General features: G+C 44.1%; 1 protein-coding gene across 2 annotated transcripts in view; it reads right to left on the reverse strand.

Moving 5' to 3' along the window:
• Positions 1–5119: 5119 nt before the first annotated feature.
• mylka (myosin, light chain kinase a) overlaps positions 5120–19419 on the reverse strand; it is a 44391-nt gene continuing 30091 nt past the window's right edge. For both annotated transcript variants that reach the window (XM_086265482.1, XM_086265483.1), the window contains 16 exons: positions 17831–17878; positions 14948–15075; positions 14688–14844; positions 14387–14577; positions 14193–14307; positions 13019–13051; positions 12808–12898; positions 12529–12732; positions 10893–11110; positions 10654–10777; positions 10411–10563; positions 10121–10244; positions 9627–9717; positions 9073–9201; positions 8836–8948; positions 5120–8147 (listed from right to left, as the gene is read on the reverse strand). In XM_086265482.1, the coding sequence (XP_086121608.1) occupies positions 8019–8147; positions 8836–8948; positions 9073–9201; positions 9627–9717; positions 10121–10244; positions 10411–10563; positions 10654–10777; positions 10893–11110; positions 12529–12732; positions 12808–12898; positions 13019–13051; positions 14193–14307; positions 14387–14577; positions 14688–14844; positions 14948–15075; positions 17831–17878 (2048 nt within the window). In that variant the 3' untranslated portion in view covers positions 5120–8018. The remainder of the gene's footprint in view (positions 8148–8835; positions 8949–9072; positions 9202–9626; positions 9718–10120; positions 10245–10410; positions 10564–10653; positions 10778–10892; positions 11111–12528; positions 12733–12807; positions 12899–13018; positions 13052–14192; positions 14308–14386; positions 14578–14687; positions 14845–14947; positions 15076–17830; positions 17879–19419) is intronic.

Consider the following 19419-nt stretch of genomic DNA (forward strand, 5'->3'; position numbering starts at 1 on the left):
GAGGGTGAGACGCCATCTGGTCCGGGGGCTTTCCTGGGCTTCTGTTTCTGGAATAGTCGGCTCACATCCTCAGTGCGTATTCTGAGTTTCAGGGAGGAGGAAAGGGGGGTGAGAGGTGTGGTGGAGGTCGTTGGGTCTGGATTGGGGAGCGTGGGGGTGGTCGTTGAGTCTGGATTGGGGAAGGGGAGGGTGAAGGGGGGAGAGGTGGAAGGTGTGTTGGGGGTCAATGTCTGAAGCAATGTCCCTGGGAGGGGAGGGTGGGGCATGGGAGTCTGTCCGTCTCAAACTTGCAGTAGAAAGTGTTCAACTCGTTGGCCAGGTCTTTGTTTGCTTCAATGGGTGGGTGGGGGGCGTCTGTAGCTGGTGATTTCCTGCAGGGCCCTCCACACTGACGCAGGGTCGTTGGCTGAGAGCCGTTCTTCCAGCTTCTGGGAGTAGATGCTTTTAGCTGCTTTGATCTCCTTGGTCAGTGTGTTCCTGGCTTGCTTGTACAGGGCCCTGTCACCACTTCTGTAGGCATCCTCCTTGGCCTTACGAAGATGTTGGAGTTTAGGAGTGAACCATGGTTTATTGTTGTTGTATGTGCACACACACGTGTGTTTGTTGGCACACACACGTCTTCACAGAAACTGATGTTTTGATGTCCGTGAGCTCATCCAGGTTCTCAGATGCAGCTTCAAAAACAGTCCAATCAGTGGAGTCAAAACAGTCCTGCAGTTCCTATGACCCCCTATGAGCAAGCACTTTGGCGACAGTGGGAAGGAAAAACTCCCTTTTAACAGGAAGAAACCTCCAGCAGAACCAGGCTCAGGGAGGGGCGGCGCCATCTGCTGTGACTGGTTGGGGTGAGAGAAGGAAGACAGGATAAAGACCTGCTGTGGAAGAGAGACAGAGATTAATAACAGATATGATTCAATGCAGAGAGGTCTGTTAGCACATAGTGAGTGAAGAAGAAACACCCAATGCATCATGGGAATCAGCAGCCTACACCTATTGCAGCATAAGGGAGGGTCCAGCCCTAACTAAATGCTTTAGCAAAAAGGAAAGTTTGAAGCCTAATCTTAGAAGTAGAGATAGTGTCTGTCTCCCCTTCACTAAACTGGAGCTCAGCCTTCCTGGACAGTCTGCTCGTACGGTGACCTTCATATAAAGCTAGCAGTCAGCTAGCAGCTACATCCACCTGTGAGTCAAAGAGAGTCTTAATACTATTTAAACAGGTGAGTTGTAAAACGGTAAATCTGCTGTGAAAGTGAAACTTATCTACACAGACCAAACAGTTTGTGTATCAGGCTGTAAAAATGTTTAGTTCTCCTGTAAAATTTTAACATGGGAGTCTATGGGGACTGATTCACTGCTGCCTCTGGTGGACGTCAGAGGAACTGCAGTTGATGCTTTTTCCTGTGCAATAGACTACTTGCACAATCACTTCCATGTTCTACTGGTCCTGCACAACTGTTTCTGGTGTGGTTAAACAATGGCGACGTTGTCCACCTGCTGCCTACAAGAGTTCCCAAAATTGAACATCACTAATCTTTATTAGATTAACAGGGTGACGACAACCCCCACCAGCAAATTAGATAAAGCATTTAAATTATGTGCTGCATCACACTGTGTATACACAACTATGAAGGTAAGAAAATAGAAATTACCTGACAAAGTAACGTTATGTTACTCCTCTATGTACTTATATTACATATTTTCTTAGTGTTTTATGTTGTTTTGAACTATAGCTGGACTTTTCTTAACTAATGTCACTCTTGTTGTTAGACACCTTTAAAGTAGCAATAATGCGGCTCACTGTGGACTGGTGTATGTTGAATCAATGTGCCAGATCCTGCTCCTTCAAACTAACTGACAGGAAAACCAGGAGAAGAAAGAACTTGATGATTGGCTGTAGCAGCTGCCTCTGGAAGGTTAAAACAAAGGGAAACTGTTACTTTTAATCTAGGAACTAGTAACATTATGCTACTTTCCCTAAATGTTTTGTAATGGTTATGCATACCATACTGTACCATGGGCTAAACAATGAGCTGCTGTAGTACACAGGTGAATGTATGTAAATGATGATGAGGAGGTTTCTTCCTGTTAAAAGGGAGTTTTTCCTTCCCACTGTCGCCAAAGTGCTTGCTCATAGGGGGTCATATAATTGTTGGGTTTTTCTTTGTTTTCTTTGTATTTTTGTAGGGTTACAAGACCTTACAATGATTTGGTGCTATATAAGTAAAATTAAATTAAATTGAATCTTTTAAAGGCCCATGGTCCTTCAATCGTGCCTCTAAAAATATGAATAATAAAAAATACTAACTGAAAGTAATTTGAGCTAAACTGATAGTGAAAAATTTTAAACCAAAACTATGTTGAAATAAGGAATAAAACACTTTGGGAACTAAGCAAACTCAAAGTTAACCTAAATTTAACATTAAAATGTGAGAAATGCAAATGTGTCTGAAAAAGTTCAGATTTATTCTGTGGCTTCGTCAGCGTAAGGGAACAGCTGGAGTCACCGTCAGCTCAGAACACTGAGCACAAAACAAAGTCAACGAATATCTGCTGAACTTTACCAGTTTGAGTTTAAACTACAATAGACGGTGTGTGCGTGTGTGTGCGTGCGCGCGAGCGTGTGTGTGTGCGTGTGCGTGTGTGTGTGCGTGCGCGTGCGTGCGTGTGCGTGTGTGCGTGTGTGTGTGTGCGTGTGTGTGTGTGTGCGTGCGCGTGCGTGCGTGTGCGTGTGTGCGTGTGTGTGTGTGCGTGTGTGTGTGTTTTGGCTGCTGGTCAGTGTTTGTCACAGTTAATGAGGTCACCTGAGAGCACCTGGTTAATGGCCTCTCATTAGGAGCAGCAGCTCGTTAGTCCGTCTCTCAGGACAAACTGCAGCACAAACAGTTACATCATCATCTGATGTTTATACCTCTTTGACCTCTGACCTTCCCTCTCCTGGGCTCACAGGTACACATGGCAAGTGGATCCATTCAATACAAAAACAAACAGCATTTTTTCATCTAATACTTTATTGTTTCGTGATCATGTTTGACAGTAATAAATGATAAAAATCGATTTTGTGTCTGATCTTGTATCTGAGGAACATCTCTGTAGATACAGATCTCTATCTGTCTTCATAGAGACGTCTGACATGTTGTCCACTTGTCCACAGCTCCCCTGTCCCTCAGAGTCCTTTCTGCACTCGCCAGTCAGACCGTTTACTGTTCTGTTATTATTAGAAAAGGAAAAGTGCAAGTATTTAAATTATTATTAAAACTCTTTGGTGATATCTGAAGTTTTGCACATGAGATTTCAATTTCATAATCTTTGAAATGTTTCTTCACCTTAAGTGCAGCCCTAAAGACTCCCAGAAGCACTCTGAGCTCCATCAGACAGGACCATGGTGAGATGGTGGCACTTTATGGTCATTCTGGAAAGTGTGAAGCCTCATCTTAAATACTCTAGGAACAACAAGTAAGTAAGATTTTTAGGGCTGAGTAAAACAATTTTAGTTTTATCAGAAGTTGGAAGCAAATAAACCATTCCTCTGCAGATGATCTGTTAGCTGTTTGACAACTACTCTTTCAAGGATGTTTGATATAAAGGAAGGTTGGAGATTGGCCTATAATTAGCTAAGACTGCTGGGTCTAGAGATGCTTTTTGAGTAAAGGTTTAACTACAGCCAGCTTGAAGGCCTGTGGTACATAGCTGATTATTAGAGATAGGTTGATCATATTTAAGATCGAAGCATTAATTAATGGCAGGACTTCTTTGAGCAGTTTTGTAGGAATGGGGTCTAAAAGACACGTTGATGGTTTGGAGGAAGTAATTATTGAAGTTAACTCAGAAAGATCAATTGGAGAAAAAGAGTCTAACTTAACATCAATGGTACTAAGAGTAGCTGTAGATAATATTACATCTGTGGGATGATTACTGGTCATTTTTTCTCTAATGATAAAAATTTTATTTGTGAAGAAGTTCATGAAGTCATTACTAGTTAACGTTAAAGGGATGGTTGGCTCAACAGAGCTCTGACTGTTTGTCAGCCTGGCTACAGAGCTGAAGAGAAACCTGGGGTTGGTCTTATTTTCTTCAATCAGTGATGAATAGTAAGATGTTCTGGCTTTGCGGAGGGCTTTCTTATAAAGCAGCAAACTATTTCTCCAGGCTAAATGATGATCCTCTAAATTTGTGACACGCCATTTCCTCTCCAGATTACGAGTCATCTGCTTTAGGGTACGTGTTTGAGAATTATACCACGGAGTCAGGTACTTCTGATTTGAGACCTTAGTTTTCACAGGAGCTACAGTATCCAGAGTCGTACGTAGTGAGGAGGTGAAATTATTAACAAGATAATCGACCTCTGTTGGGGTAGCGTTCAGATAGCTGCTCTGCTCTGTGTTGGTACAGGGCATTGAAGATGATAACAGTGGGGGGATTATATTCTTAAACTTGGTTACAGTTTGGCTGATGGACTCATTTTGTTAGGCCGGTCACTGCAGTGAACATTCAGCACTGTTCCAAGTTTTCTCTGTGTGGATATCGGCTCTCGCTGTGGTTCTCTGGAGTCCCACAGCCTCAGAAATGTCTCTAACTTTTTCCAGACTGATCGATGTCACTGACTTTGTTCCTCATCACATGATGTGCTGAGATCTTTGTCACACAGGTCTTGCAGTCATCAGGCTTTGGTGTAACACTGATCTCAAGATTTTCCCAAAAAACTCGAGCTCATTCATGAGGGGTAGCGATAGCTCAGTAGGCAGAGTGGTCGCTAGAATAGGAAGGTCGGTGGTTCCACCGAACGGCTACCCTGAGGTACCCTTGACTAAGGTACCGCCTCTACACACCACCCACTGCTTCACTGAGTGAGTGGGTTAAATGCAGAGGACGAAATATCCCACGTGTGGGACTCTAAAGGTTTGGAGATAAAAAAGATTTATTCAGAGACTCTGAATCAATCTTCTATGTGACGTGTTCTGTTAAAAGGTTTGGAAAGTGTTCATGCTTTAAACTGTTTTATTTCTGTCTATATGTGCAGATATTTAAAATGTCTTACAGACTCTCGCCTGTATCCATGGAAAGAAACAGTTTTTAATGCAACAACAAAAGTCTTAACCCTGAACAAATCACAACAACCTGGTTTTGTGATAAAGATTTATTTGGTATCTGTGAGTAACTACAGTCGTAGTGTTCTCATACATGTCATCTGCAGTTCATCAAACTGATATATATTTATAAAAATTAGAGAAATATAATCTACATACATCTAATACAAAAACAATCAGCCTAAGAGTGAAGTCACTGCTGGTCTGAGGTGAGGAGGGTTTAATAACCGTGAACAACATTAAGTGCAGGCGACACCTTTAAGAAGACAGATGCTCGAAAGATAATAATAACAAATCTGTGCATTAAATAATCTAAAAATAAAACATTCTGCAAACAAACCACCAAACACACGAACAGGTCAAAACATCATCGAGACAAAATCACACACAAACACACCGGTGACTTTTCAAAACACGTCTTTGGTTTCAGACTGAAACTTAACGAGGCCGTAAAGCTTAAAGAAGTGGATTCACCAACAAGCAAACAGCTGGAATGTGCAACAAAAGTCACGACTTTGACGCAGAGGCACGAAGATCAGCCGGAGACGGCACCGCGTGCTCACGCGCGTTTATCTGCTGGCTGCTGTCAGGACTGTGCTGCACAATCAAGCCTCGGCAGGTCGGAAAGATATTTCCATCTTTAAGGCGTCTCTGATGTAGACTCTTTCATTATGTTACTAATCAGAATACTTTATGAGTGTAGAGATCTTTAACTGTTGCAGATGGAAACAACAAATTTGTAGAAATATTTATATAATCTCATTTTGGCTGAGCTTACAATGCGTGGAGATGCATCTGGTCCAAAATCCTGCATTCAGGCAAAAATATGAACATTTACAGGATAAAATGTTTTATTGTGACATAGTGAGATAAGTACGATTATATCTGCAGCTCATGAAAAAAGGCTCAAATCTTAAATTGTAAAAAATCAGATTACTGTTGAACTTATGGTTCGATCTTCTCTCATCTGTAGGACTAAATGTTGCTTTCATTGGTCGACACCGAGGTAAAATCCTCTCAGCTCGCCGAAGCTCGCAGCAGGTTTTGTCCCTCGGTATGACAGACGTCAGCAGATAAAAAAATCACTCCGGCTGCTGTTCAGAGTGACGAGGCTCTGAGGCTCGCAGCGTAAGGCCGAGTCGATTTGAGCCCCCTGATGTCTTTTGTTGAAGCCGGCTGTCAAAGTCGCAAATAGAAAGAAAAGAAAGAAAAGTGCTCAAACAGAAGAAAAGAGCCGAGCTGACAGATTCAGCGTTTCCCAGCTGAACGCATCGGCATCCTCAGCCTCTTACTCACAGAGCTGCTCACGTCAGTGTCGAGGCATCTAATGACACAACTGAAGGACTTCATTACCCAGAAATCCTGTGGGGCAAAGTGTTTACTGAGCTCCAATTAAGTATGAAAAAGTGGACCTTTTCTACTCGTTCCCAGCTCTGTATGATCTGCAAGACTCACAGTTCATAATAATCCTTCTTTAGCTTACACTGGGCTGCGGCGCAGCTCTGTCACCTGCTGTTTCTTTAAGGCCTCCCTTCCTAAAAGCACTTCTGATTGGCTAACGTCTGGAAGCCTGCAGAGGGGCAGCTGTGTATTGAAATGAGTGATGAGATCACCTCAGTGTGGCGGCAGAAAAAAGGACATTGGTTTGTGAACCAGAGCACGCTGAAGTGTTTTTACACGCCTGATGGTCACAAAAAACCGAGGAGGTCCTCTTTAACACGGATGATTGATCAGTATCATTTTGGCTTCAGCTTCAGCACCAACACGATAAATGACTTCTTGCCTTCAGCTGTCATGCACCAGCAGCTTTTATTCACAGTTCGCCCTCCACTGTGGTGCAGCTCTGTGAGTATTCGGCTCATCTCCGCCTTCCTGCTCTCCACCAACTGCCTCATCTTCTCCCTCCCTTGGACTCCCACAGGGAGTGGGTCTCACATGCACGACCTCATGGTTGACTTCAGCTGCAGGAACTAGAGCTGCCACGAGTCTTTAAAATATACGCGTGTTTATAAGGACGGGGATTAGAACGCACTCTTGGTCGACGTTTGTGTCAAACAGAGCTGAAACACAGTCCAGGCTTTCTGGCCGTATTCTCACAAATTATTTAGGAAACTGTGAATAATTGTAGCAAACGTCACTGGCAGAGTGTTGCAGTGACACAGCTGCTGTGTGGCAGCGAGCATCATGTTTCTGCCTGACGAACAGCAAGAAACCACCACTGTGTGTGTGTGTGTGTGTGTGTGTGGCAATCATCAAACATGAAATCATTTCTCAGAGCAGACAGGAAATCACAGGCATGAGTCCATGTATGCTGAGAGGGCGGAGCCTGTGTTCTGCCTGTCTGAAGGAGGTGTGGTTTAGCACAATGTGGTGCGAGGCTGAAGTGGGCAGTTTGAAAAGTATCAACATTCAGTGAGTGTTTACCACAAAGTTCGTATATGGTTCCCCACACGGATCAATAAGCCACACCCACACAGATTTAACATCCTGAGCCCGATAAAAATATATAATGTGACATCAGAAACACGTGCAGCGTAAGAACCACGCTGATTATTTAGCGTTAGATATTTTTAACGCTCAGGACATTAAATCACTTCATCCATTTACTCCAATGATCCCAGGAGGCTGAAACGTTAAGATCACGACTCATCACTAAAAAAACAGAAACACAACAAAGCCTCATTAAAAATCTAACCTGGCTGCAGCTCTGCACATGCTCAGTGCTTCAAACCTAAGTGCTGCCCTGCTCACTAAAAACCAAACGCGAAACCTTCTGCATGTGAGGACAGGTGTGACAAATATTCCCCACCTGTCCTCCAATCAGAACCTTCTCTGTGGGTAAGTTTCCTGCTCAGGTCCAACAGGTTGAGTGGGAGAGATTGTTGCTCATTGTTGCCTCCTCCTCTCCCTGTGGGAGTCCAGACAGTCGCTCCATTACTCCTCCTCTTCTTCCTCCTCCTCCTCTCCAGCCATCACCTCCACCAGCAGCTCGGCTGTGCAGGTCGCCTCCCCCAGACTGTTAACGGCCTTCACTGTGTACTTGGCATCATCGTCTCCTGAGACCTGCAGATTTATACGACAGATATGAATCACATGCTACCTTAATTATAACCTATCACATTAATTCTGCTTCGTGTTTCATGTTAAATGATTTCACTTAAAGACAAAACAGAAGAAAAGTGAGATTTTCAGTATCATCAATATGACGATGCAGATGATGTCAGCATGTTTCTGTCTTATGTTGTATTCTAAGAGACACTTAAAGGTTTTAATTGCTTTAAATTACATCAGATTTAAGTGAAATAACATCAAATTTCAACAAGACTGCTGATAATTATAAAATATAAAAGGTTGGGCCAGTAAAACTAAAACCTGGGGCAGTAAGGTTAGACACTGAATTATTACTGATATTAATGTCTTCACCATGATGATGTGTTGTTTTCATCAAAGCACAGGACAAACTCCACAGTCCTCATCTGCTCGCTGTCCTTCGTTGCAGCCGTCACAAACTCACTCATTCCCATGCAAGCTTAAAATGAAGGTATGCACACGTGCAGAAAAACACGTGACCTCTGCCTCATCCAGCAGATCCAGTCCTACAGTTACACGGTGGACGGTATAATCCGCAGAATACTCGATAACTAACTAACACCAGGCCCAGTCCATACTTAGACTGAAGTCAGTATATCTGTATATCACCAATCTAATGCATTTCAGTACAAAGCTGCCTAAGGTTTACATGACCTCTGACCTCTGAAATGACTAGGCTGCAGTTTCCTTCCTCATCGTAGTCGATCTGGAAGTGTCGGGTCTCTTTGATGGGCTGGTCGTCTTTGTACCACACCACCTCTGGATCAGGATAACCTGCAACAGCAACCGTTTCTTTATTAAAAACCACGTTTGCACAGTCGTTACTAGAAGGAAGAATCATTAAGACGAATGCTTAATCAGACCCTCCATCAGGTTTGGGCTACAAACATCGTTGTACCTTCTATCTTGCAGTCAAAGCGAGCAGCGCTGCCCTCCACCACCTCCACGTCTTTGATGACAGTGCTGAACGTCGGCTTACACTCGGTTTTCTGCTCGTACTCTAAACACTCCAGGAACTGGTTATCCTCTGAAAACACACACATGCTAGTTTCACATCTTAGTGAGGACATTCAGTTGACATAATGCTTTCCCAGCCCCTTACCATAAAAATGAAAGCCTGACCTTTAACCTAAACATAACCTAACTGTAACTTTAAAACAACCTCAAGGTTTGTGGGGACCAGCATTTGGACCCCAAAAGTGACTGTTGGTCCCTACCCCATGCCAATTTGTGGTACCCACAATCACATTTAAACACACAATCCTTCATCAAGGGCATAAATACTGTGTCTGTGGACAGACTGTGACACAGACACGTAAAGAGCCTGTAGAGAGGAGCAGGAACCTCAGACTGAAGGTCTGAACAGTAGACATGGGCAGGCCTGTGTAACTGTTGGCAGTCTGTCTGCGACTGGCACAGAACTGATGCTGCTTTCTGTTCTGGTCTTTCTACCTTCAGTGGGGGAGCCTTTCTTGGCGCTGACTCCAGCCATCATGGCCATGGATGACAATCTGCCGATGGCTCGAACAGCGTGACCCGTTTTCTACGAAGAAGAAGAAGAAAGATTCGCAACACAAATACAAAGACAGATGCAGCGACTGAGGCTATCGGTCTAACTACCAGTGACAAAAACATAAAAACATCTATTTGGAAATATTTTGGCTGGAAAAGGGCAACAAATGGGAAAATGAAGGACTTTCATGAACATCACCCCAAACAAAAATGAGTTGTACATGAACGGAGACCTCTGCACTTCCACGCTACGACACTTTGACCACACAACGCCAAATCTCACTCTATGATGCACGATGTCTGTCTGTGTCTGTGAACAAGCACGTCCAGTGGAAACGTGCGTGCATTCTCCGCATGGTCACTTATACTGATTTGTGAATAAATATATCTTTGTCCTGTGAGACTCTTGGGTCTCTGTCTGTCCTCGTGTTTACCTGCCACTTCCTCCTCAGGATGTACTTCTTCATCCTCTCCTTGGAGAGCTTCTTGGCCTTCATGGTGTTCGTGTCCTGTTTCAGCCAGGGGTGTTCGAAACACTGCGCGCAGGACAGCCGAGCCCTGGAGATGGATCGGAAACACTTTACATGAGCTAGACTTCAGGATTATTTATACTGGCACACTTTCTCCTACATAACACTTTCAGCTCCTGGTTCTCAGTTTTTCCAGCACAGTGTACCTACTAATATGGTTTCATGTAACACACTGATGATACACTAGGTCTTACTTCATGTCTTTTTTCAGCAGTTTGGTAATGAAGTCTTTGGCATTGTCAGAAATTTCATCGAAGGCTTCGTCCTCAAAGTCCCAGGTGGCTGAGGTCACATTGGACAGAGTCTCGTTGTCATTGTCGCCCATAAAGGGAGACAGACCGCTCAGCCTGAGAGGACAAACCCACGACAACGTCAGCCAAACTAAATCAAGCCAAAACAAAGCGTGCACAGATTGTAGCAGGCAGCTCTGCACTAACAGTATATAACAGATGACTCCTATGCTCCACATGTCGGTGGGATAGCTGATGGGTTCGTAGTTGATGACCTCTGGAGCCACAAACTCTGGAGTCCCGAACAAAACCTTCAGAGTTCCTGCGTTTTCTGTGGGAGGAAGCATCGGCCGTGTGATCACAGACAAACTGTTTATCTGCCGGACTGTCATTCCACACCCGCCTAACAGAACTCAATGAAAATCAGCGATTAAGTTTAAGGTTACCTAGCCGTCTGGCGAGGCCGAAGTCAATGAGTTTGATTTTGCTGCCAGTCTTGTTGATGCACATGATGTTCTCTGGTTTGAGGTCGAGGTGCACGATGCCCTGTTTGTGGATGAAGTTGACCCCATCAATGATCTGCAGCATGTATTTGATCACCTCTCTCTCAGTCAGCTCAAAGTCTTCATCGATGATCCGCTCAAACAGCTCCCCGCCTGAGATCCTGTAGACAAAGCAAGGGAGGAGGTCTTTGCTTAAATTACAACAGAACACATGGTGTTAAGTTATTTATCATTTCAAACCTTGTTTTATTTGTCAGTACGTTGCAATACAATCCAAAAAAGTTGCTTTCATTCGTCTGGATGAAGCGTTTATAGTGGGAGAAATGTTTTGTCACTCACCCAAGTGACAGGTGAGTCCTTACCTGGACGACTGAGCATGCATCAAGACATCCACACAGGTATACAGCTGCAGAAACACTGACCCCACAGGCAAAGATATTAGAGTTTTAATGCGCTGCTCTGTAACTGTGGACAGAAAGCCTCTGATGTCTTCTCTTTGCTTCTTGGAGGAACTAAACCAGACTGATGTTAAAATAAACCTAAAGCACCTCAACATCTAAATTTGACTTAATAACTGTAACAGCTTTGACATCATTTATTTCTCAGAAGTTTTACTTTATTTAATCACAGTAAACTGAATATATTTACATTAAAAATAAAGAACTAAATCCAGAGATATTAAACATGGTCCAAAAGCTCGATCTTTCTGTCTACAGCAGGGGTGGGCAGCTCCAGGCCTGGAGGGCCGGTGTCCTGCAGGTGGTCCTTGATCCAACACAGCGGATTCAAACGGCTAAATGACCTCCTCAACATGTCGTGAAGTTCTCCAGAGGCCTGGGAATGAACTAATGATTTGATTCAGGTGTGTTGACACAGGGTGATGTCTAAAACCTGCAGGACACCGGCCCTCGAGGCCTGGAGTTGCCTACCCCTGGTCTACAGCCTTTAACAGCGCCACCGTGTGGACATGTATGAAAGATGTTTTTCTTTTCTTGAGGGTTAGAAGACAAAACCATATTTCTGTAATGAGGCTGTCGCAGTAATGAAGCTGCTGAGGAAACGTTATCAGATCTCAGAGGGCGGATAAAAAACAAAACCTGACGGTAAATGTCTCGTTTCCTGCGCTCCATCAGTTCGGATCATGGCAGCAGATAGTCGCTGTTTACTTCATTTAGATTGTTTATCTGAGGAAACATTCTGTAATAAACACTGAACGTTTCCCGTGATTACGACAAATTATGAAGCCCACTACAAATTAGACACTTATGGAAGAGTTCAGCTGGAAATTTCAGCAGCTGAACAGTTTTACGAGAAAACAAAAAGTTTGGTGCCGCTGCTTCATCAGATCTAAAATCAACAGAGGAAATAGCTGCCCTCAAATCCCTCTCATGTCTGCTCACAAACTTATTTTCTGATACTTTGTGAAGCCAAAACATCTCAAGTCCGTTTACAGACCGGTCATGTTTTAAATCTATGAACCGAACAGACATTTACTGCTTCCATCCATCAGAGGCTGAGCTCATCTGTGACTCCTCACGGCCAGCTGCAGTCATGTAAGGAGATGTGATGGATCACTTACATCTCCAGCACCATGACGATGTCGGACTTGCCCTCGAAGGCGTCGACACACTGGACCAGTTTGGGGTGATGGAGGCTGTTCATGATGCCGATCTCCTGCCGGACGTTGTCCTTCTCCTTTGCAGAGTAGGCTTTGATGAACTTTCCGGCCCAAACCTTCTTTGTAGACTTCTCCACCAGCTTGAAGACCTGACCGAACTTCCCCCTTCCATGCAAACAACACTGTGAGAATGTCTACAGAGCTTAAGGTGCATGATGGGAAATGTGAGCGCAGACTTACGTTCCCAGCCTCTCCTCCACGTCGTACAGGTCCTTCACCTTTATGTCTGTTCTGATGGTAACATCTCTGTACTCCGGCTCTTTCTCTGAGTCTGACACACAGGCAACACACAGAGGTCAGAGGTCACAGACACGGGAGGACTGAAGATGTGTGAATGCTGTGTGAAGGTTAACGAACATCCGTGTGGGTATACAGTTAGTCAGTGTCATACCTTCATCCTCCTCCTCTGGCTCCTCTTGGTTTTCTGTTGGACGAAGCAGAGTTAGTTCAGTCAGTCTGGTTAGTTCATTCCTGATCACTGAGATGCAGTTTAGTTTGATTGGTTTAGTTGGTTCTGGTTTAGTTACAGGTGAACAGCTGGAGGTAGTGGTGGACCAGGTCTTTCGTTAGGAATCATCATGGAGCAGCAGACGTGATGAAATCAGACCAAATGTTAAGTTTTTTTTAATCACGACCCTCTCGTTCATCTTCTACCTCAGCAGCTCATGATTATGAAGCTTAGCTCAAGGGCACTACCGAGACTTTAGTGGCCTAAAACCAGCAACCACTTAAGTCAGGAACTGGGGTGAGATGATCATGACCACCTAGACCAACAGAAACTCCAAATCTATGATGAGTGACCCGACCAATGACCGGAACATTTGCCCAGGAAACAGTAGATCAGGATTATTTATGCAAGTATATAAACATAACATGTACCACCTGTCAAACTGGGTGTTTGTTACACCAGTGAGGCGCTCCTGTCACTTACAAAGCATCCTGCATCATGTTTCTGTTGTTAACAGTGAGATTTGACTCATCCTCCCATTTATCAGATTCCTAAACTTGTGCATTAACATAAACTCAGATTAACTGAGCACAGCAGGTCTGTTTCACTGGACATGAATTTGTAGCAGCTTCCCAATCTCTACAAAGCAGCAGTGGTTCCCAGTACCCACTGGCCTCCCTTCATAACATCCATTTGGAACCAAATGAAGAGAAAACTCGTCTCGGGGTCCATCACTCCAGCTTAAAGACAGCTTTATGCATCCAGATGTTTTGGTGTGAGCTGCACAGTTCTGTAGCTACGAGCTGTCTTCTCTTCAATGTAATGATTTCTGGTGCTCAAAGCATCAACATTTATTTAAAGAACTGAGCAGGAAGCTTTCAGAAATCCTGAACCGCTTCCTTAAAACATGCAGTGAGCTTGGCTAAGGAAGATGTTTATGCTTACATCCCACCACAAGCCTCTCATCATGGACACGTCCTTGACTCATTCGTTTGGCAGACGTAGTTTGGCAGATAGAAAGTAGTTGTTGTGTTGATGTGTGATGAATGATCCCTGTAACCATCAGGACTTCAAGAAAGTTCTACATGCATCACCAACAACTCAAGGAACAACTCACCATCAGTGTCCACCAGTCCGACAGTCACAGGTTCAGATTCGGCGCTCGGCTCTCCGACTCCGTAGATGTTCTCTGCCCGGACACGAAACTTGTACTGCCGATCTGGGAGGAGGTTCTAGAGACAAACAGACACTTTACGACCCTTAAAACAGTCCTTGAACAGTTTCTGAGCCGTGCTGCGAGAGAACACTCACCTGTACGTTGTAGGAGGTGCTATTGCAGGACACCAGGTGTTTCCACTGCTGCTCCACGGAGTCCCAGATCTCCAGTTTATAGGACTGCACGGCGCTACCTCCATCGTAGGTCGGCCCGTACCACGACAGCGTCAGGCAGGACCGACGGATGTCTGAGGCCGCAGGAACCTTTGCTGGGGGGTCGGGTTTATCTGAGGAGGGGCGGGGATAGATGACGATGAACACAAGCTGAAAATATTAAATTTTGCAGCTGATTCTTTCAGGAATCATTAAACAGGAAGTGCAGACGCTGCTGTCTCACCGACGATGGTGAGGTTGAGGGCGGCCTGTCTGAGGCCGTAGCTGTTCTTCAGCTCGATGGTGTAGCAGCCACAGTGTTCCTGCTGCCCGCTGCCGATGGTCAGCCTGCTGCTGCTGTCGTTACTCTCGATGGAGATGTCATCTGACCCCTCCTGGATCTGAGCCCGAGACCGGAGAGGCAGGAGGACGCTTAGACAAACACTTAGACGTACCATAGCCTCAGCCTTAGTCTGTGTGTGTGTGTGTGTGTGTGTATCTCACCGGTTTCCTGAACTTCAGCCAGGTGCAGGTGATGGGCGGAGCTCCAGAAAACTTGCAAAGGATCTCCACTTTCTCCCCCGCCAGAATCTTCATGTCCTCAGGGAACTGCAGGATCTGAGGAGGCAGAGCTACACACACATATCAATAATCTATAATCAATAACAGGAGTCCTGCATTAGAGACCTTTAATAATAATTAAATAATAATTCCTTTAATAATAGTGTGGGAACTGACTGTGATCAATACTCAGTCGTGGAAAGAGGAAGAACAAAGTCGTCACCAGACTCCATGTTCTTTCTATTTAATCTGACAGGAGCTGAATGAAATCAGCAATCAAAGCAACTTCTGAATGAAAATTTCAGCAACAGCAGTTTTACCATCATCACATTGCTCCAAGGCACTTAGGCAGAGTTTAAGGCCAGAACTGCAGCGCCCCCTGCTGTCAGTCAGGCATTAGACTGACTTTGTTATACTTCAAATGCAAAGAAAGAAGTTTTGCCTTCATGACTTTGCAGTTTTTGTACATCTCTTTTTTATTATTGATTGATTGTCTGACTGTGCAGCTCTAAAGTGACACTAAAGGGCCAATCAACCCGCTCTTCCCTGCAGGAATAACAGAGACAGACACTAACACATGGGCTGTGTCCCAATTCAGGGTCTGCAGCCTTCAAGGCCGCATTTGAAGGCCGATTACGTCACAGCGACGGACGAAGGCTGTCCCAATTCAAAGGCTGCTCGAAATGCGGCCCTCAAATGTGTCCTTCATTTCCCTGAATTTTAAGGACGGGCCTGTGAAGCTTTCATGGCCCAACATATCCCAGACTTCATAGCGCGGCGGTGGGTGTAGAGTGAACTTTAAGTAAGTACTGAATATGACGTCACTTATTTATGTGCGAATGTTTAATAACGAAGAACATTAAAACATTGCTGTTGGCCACATGTCGGCAAAGTTATGTGACATTAGTGACGTTTGTACTAACTTTGTTTTAAAGCCTTTACTTTATACGCCGTTCGATAGTCGACCTTAATCTGACAGAGATGTGATGATTCTGTGGATAATTAAAGTCAGTCATATATCCACAAACACAACAAGCTGAAAGTCAGTGATGCTGCTCGGTTTGCAGTCCTGAATATCACGGCACAAGCAGGATCCACTGCACTGTTAATGTGAGCTGTGTTACATTGCTGCCTCTGTTCGGTGGTGTCGAGCCAAACGGACTTTAACGTGTGTTTGAACGAGCTGACGGTTCACTCGTTAAGCTGAAAGAAAGATGCTTTAATCACAGCAGTCACACATGTGTCCACTGCACCATCTGGAACTCTTCTTGTTTACACTCGTAATAACACAAACACTAAATCCTCCTGTTTGTAGCAGTGTGTACACCTGAGACTGTCACCTGTCTGTCTGTCCTGCACTCTCTCTCTGTTTCTTTCTCTCTGATTGTGGAATAAAAGTATGAACGTGTGTTTATAAGTTACACTTGTGTTTGAATCCTGCAGCTTATCACACATTTGATTTCCATGTGTGACGACTGCAAGTGTCCAGAGTGAGGACAGACTGAGGGACCCACTGCTGCACATCATCTGTGAGGCTTTGCAGCCCTGATGATCCACCAGGACAAACTCAGCAGTGTGTGAGGAAGAGGAGGAGGAAGAGCCAGCAGCAGCTGACAGATGGAGAGAATAGACAGACTGTTCCCTGTTTGTGAAGGACTGCTAGGAAAGTTTAACATAACTGTCTGTGCTGAATCAGTCTTATTAGGTAATGTTCAAATAATGTGATCATCCCAGTGTTTCCAGTGTGGGAGAAAGTACTCAGAGTACTCAGGGCCTTCAAGTTACACACTATGAAAGGCAGCAACAAGTTTAATGTTCAGAAACCTAAAGTCTGTATCAGCAGCAGAATGGAGCTAAAATAAATGTTGGTTTCAGTTCTATGAAGCTTTGAGTATTTTGGATCAGTAGCTGCTGTGTTTGTTGCATCATATTGCTGTAACTGTTTATATGCTTTATATATTCTGAGCTAAGTTGATCTATAGTGTTACATCATATTCTATAAGGATGTTATGTGTTTGTAGACTTTCTGCCCAGTTTGACCCATTTAGCAGACGTCAGCCTGTTTAAGGCTCTGATATCTATTCTGTGTGACTTACAGCAGTTATGACATGGTCTGATTTTCTCACCCAATAAAGGAATATTTCATATATCAGTCGACTCTTCATTCTATCAGACACAGTTATCACAGCTCGTACATTTGCTTTTTACACATATATGTAAGCATTGAGCCAAATTTAGTAATGACAACATATTAAAAGAACAATATTTGTCTCTTATATATAACACATCTGTATACACACTGTCACAGATACTTGAGTGTCTTTGAGTGAAGATTTATAATTTATAAATATAAATTTATAAATAACAGCAACTTGAATCTTTACTGAAGCTCAGTGTTTGGCACAGAGTTCATGTTCACTGCTGTAATAACTAATAATGATTAATATAATAACTGTAATATTGGCCATATTATATTTACATTACCAAAGTGAGATGACTCAGATAGCTCACATAAAAACAAATGAACAAACGATTTTCTCCTTCATCTCTGTCAAACACAGCTGTATGACACGTTTCCAGCTGTTAGTATCATGGTTGCTAGGCAACCTGGGCAGCGCGACGGAGGCTAGACCGTCCATTTCACAAGCCTCGCACTTTGGCCTTAGCGGTCTTTGAGTACGCGGCCCTTGTGGACCGTTAAGGCTGCAGACCCTGAATTGGGATACAGCCATGTTGTCCAGAAACATGCCCGCCTTTCCCATAATGCACCTGTCTCAGCAGGACCTCCCTGCCTGGTAAACATGATTCACTACAGGTGAGTCTCACCTTGTTTGGGCGGAGTCTTTGGAGTTGGCTTCTTTATTCTGGCTTCACCTGAAACAAGAACACAGCAGACATTCAGACGAGCTGTGATGAGGAAACGTGTGGCTGTCATTTCACAGCAGAATCAGATCTACTGGAAACACAATGACTTATTCATGATGTCTTCTAAGCACCTCAGAGCCTTCTCAAAATCTCTGCAACCATCCAAGCAACGAATATTGTTGTACTGCACAAACTGAGCCCTGGACCAGATGATGCAAAGACCCATGAGGGTGCAACAAATTCAATAACCTCATTATGTTACTCTGGAGCTTCCCAACACCTCTGCAACTTCCACAGCGACCTCTAAAACCTGCCTTAACCTATTAAGACCGCATGACACGTGGACAGAGAATTTCAAGGTCTAAACATCCTTAAAACAGTTCCTGGCAAGTGTTCAAACAACCTTTCACAAAACCACCCCTGAGACCTTTAACAGCCCCCAAAGACCACTCAGACAGGACTACTGACATGTCAGTGCATTTAGAATATTTTTACCACCTCCACAGAAACTAAAATGTGTCGGTAAAACAAGGGGATAGCTAACTCCACGGAGACCATTAAACACATTCCTGGTACTTCTGGGAAATTAGTAACCGTTCTTTCAAGACCTCTAAAACCTCACTAAGGAGCTTTAATGAACTTTAAAATCTCCACCGGACCCTCTCCACGGTCCTCTGGAGCGTCTTTAAGACCTTGGCCAGCTCCAACTTTAAACCCTCCATAAACCGATTCAGGAGCTCTGAAACAAGTGGACAATCTCCTCAGTAATCCTGCAGACTTCCTCTGGAACCTTTAAAAACTCCAGAGACGCCTCATCAAGTTTCTACCATGAGACCTCTGAAAACAACTGAGCAGACAGAAACACCTCCCTGCACACACTGTGTCACATTATTCTTCCTACCTGCAGAACAGTAAAGCTTCATTAACACTACGTTTCCCATCAGACACTGCACACAGACCTGGTGACACTGTAAGCATCACACTCACAACAAAGATGAAATGATGACACTGAAGTGAGGACATTTACAGAAATGTTCCTCGTTTAGAAAAATCGCACAGACCGAATAAAATATGAACGAAATAAAAACGTGAATGTGCAACAAGCACATCTGAAACTAAGTGAAGAGTGTCATGTAAGTACAGACGGTTTTCCTGACTGCTTCCACACGTGTGTCTCACATCGTCCTGCTTTGTTGTGTTTTTATGGAAGCAGAAGACTCTGTGCGACAGGAAATACACAGCTTATACGAGCCTCTCTGAGTTTGTGTTCGTGAGGCTGTTTGTCTTCTTCTCTTTTAAATGTTTCTGTCATCAGCTGCTTTTCTTTTTTAGTTTAAGGAACTCTGTCCTCACAAAACATCTAGTAGAGGCAGGAGGAGGAGGAGAAGAATGTGAGACAGACGAAGAGCGTCTCTGATGACCGTACATGGACAATCTAAAAATAGTTCTGCTGGATGCAGCAAATAGTTCCTGGAGTTTGTTTTTCTTGAGATGGCTGCAGATGAAGAGGATAGAAGAACCTGTTCACGCTGTCTTCTTTCTTTGTTTCC

This window comes from Aulonocara sp. 'chitande type north' Nkhata Bay, linkage group LG16 (genome assembly GCF_057382095.1).
Source record: "Aulonocara sp. 'chitande type north' Nkhata Bay isolate Kocher_YH1m ecotype deep benthic linkage group LG16, A_spYH_male_GT1.1, whole genome shotgun sequence".
Classification (NCBI taxonomy): domain Eukaryota; kingdom Metazoa; phylum Chordata; class Actinopteri; order Cichliformes; family Cichlidae; genus Aulonocara; species Aulonocara sp. 'chitande type north' Nkhata Bay.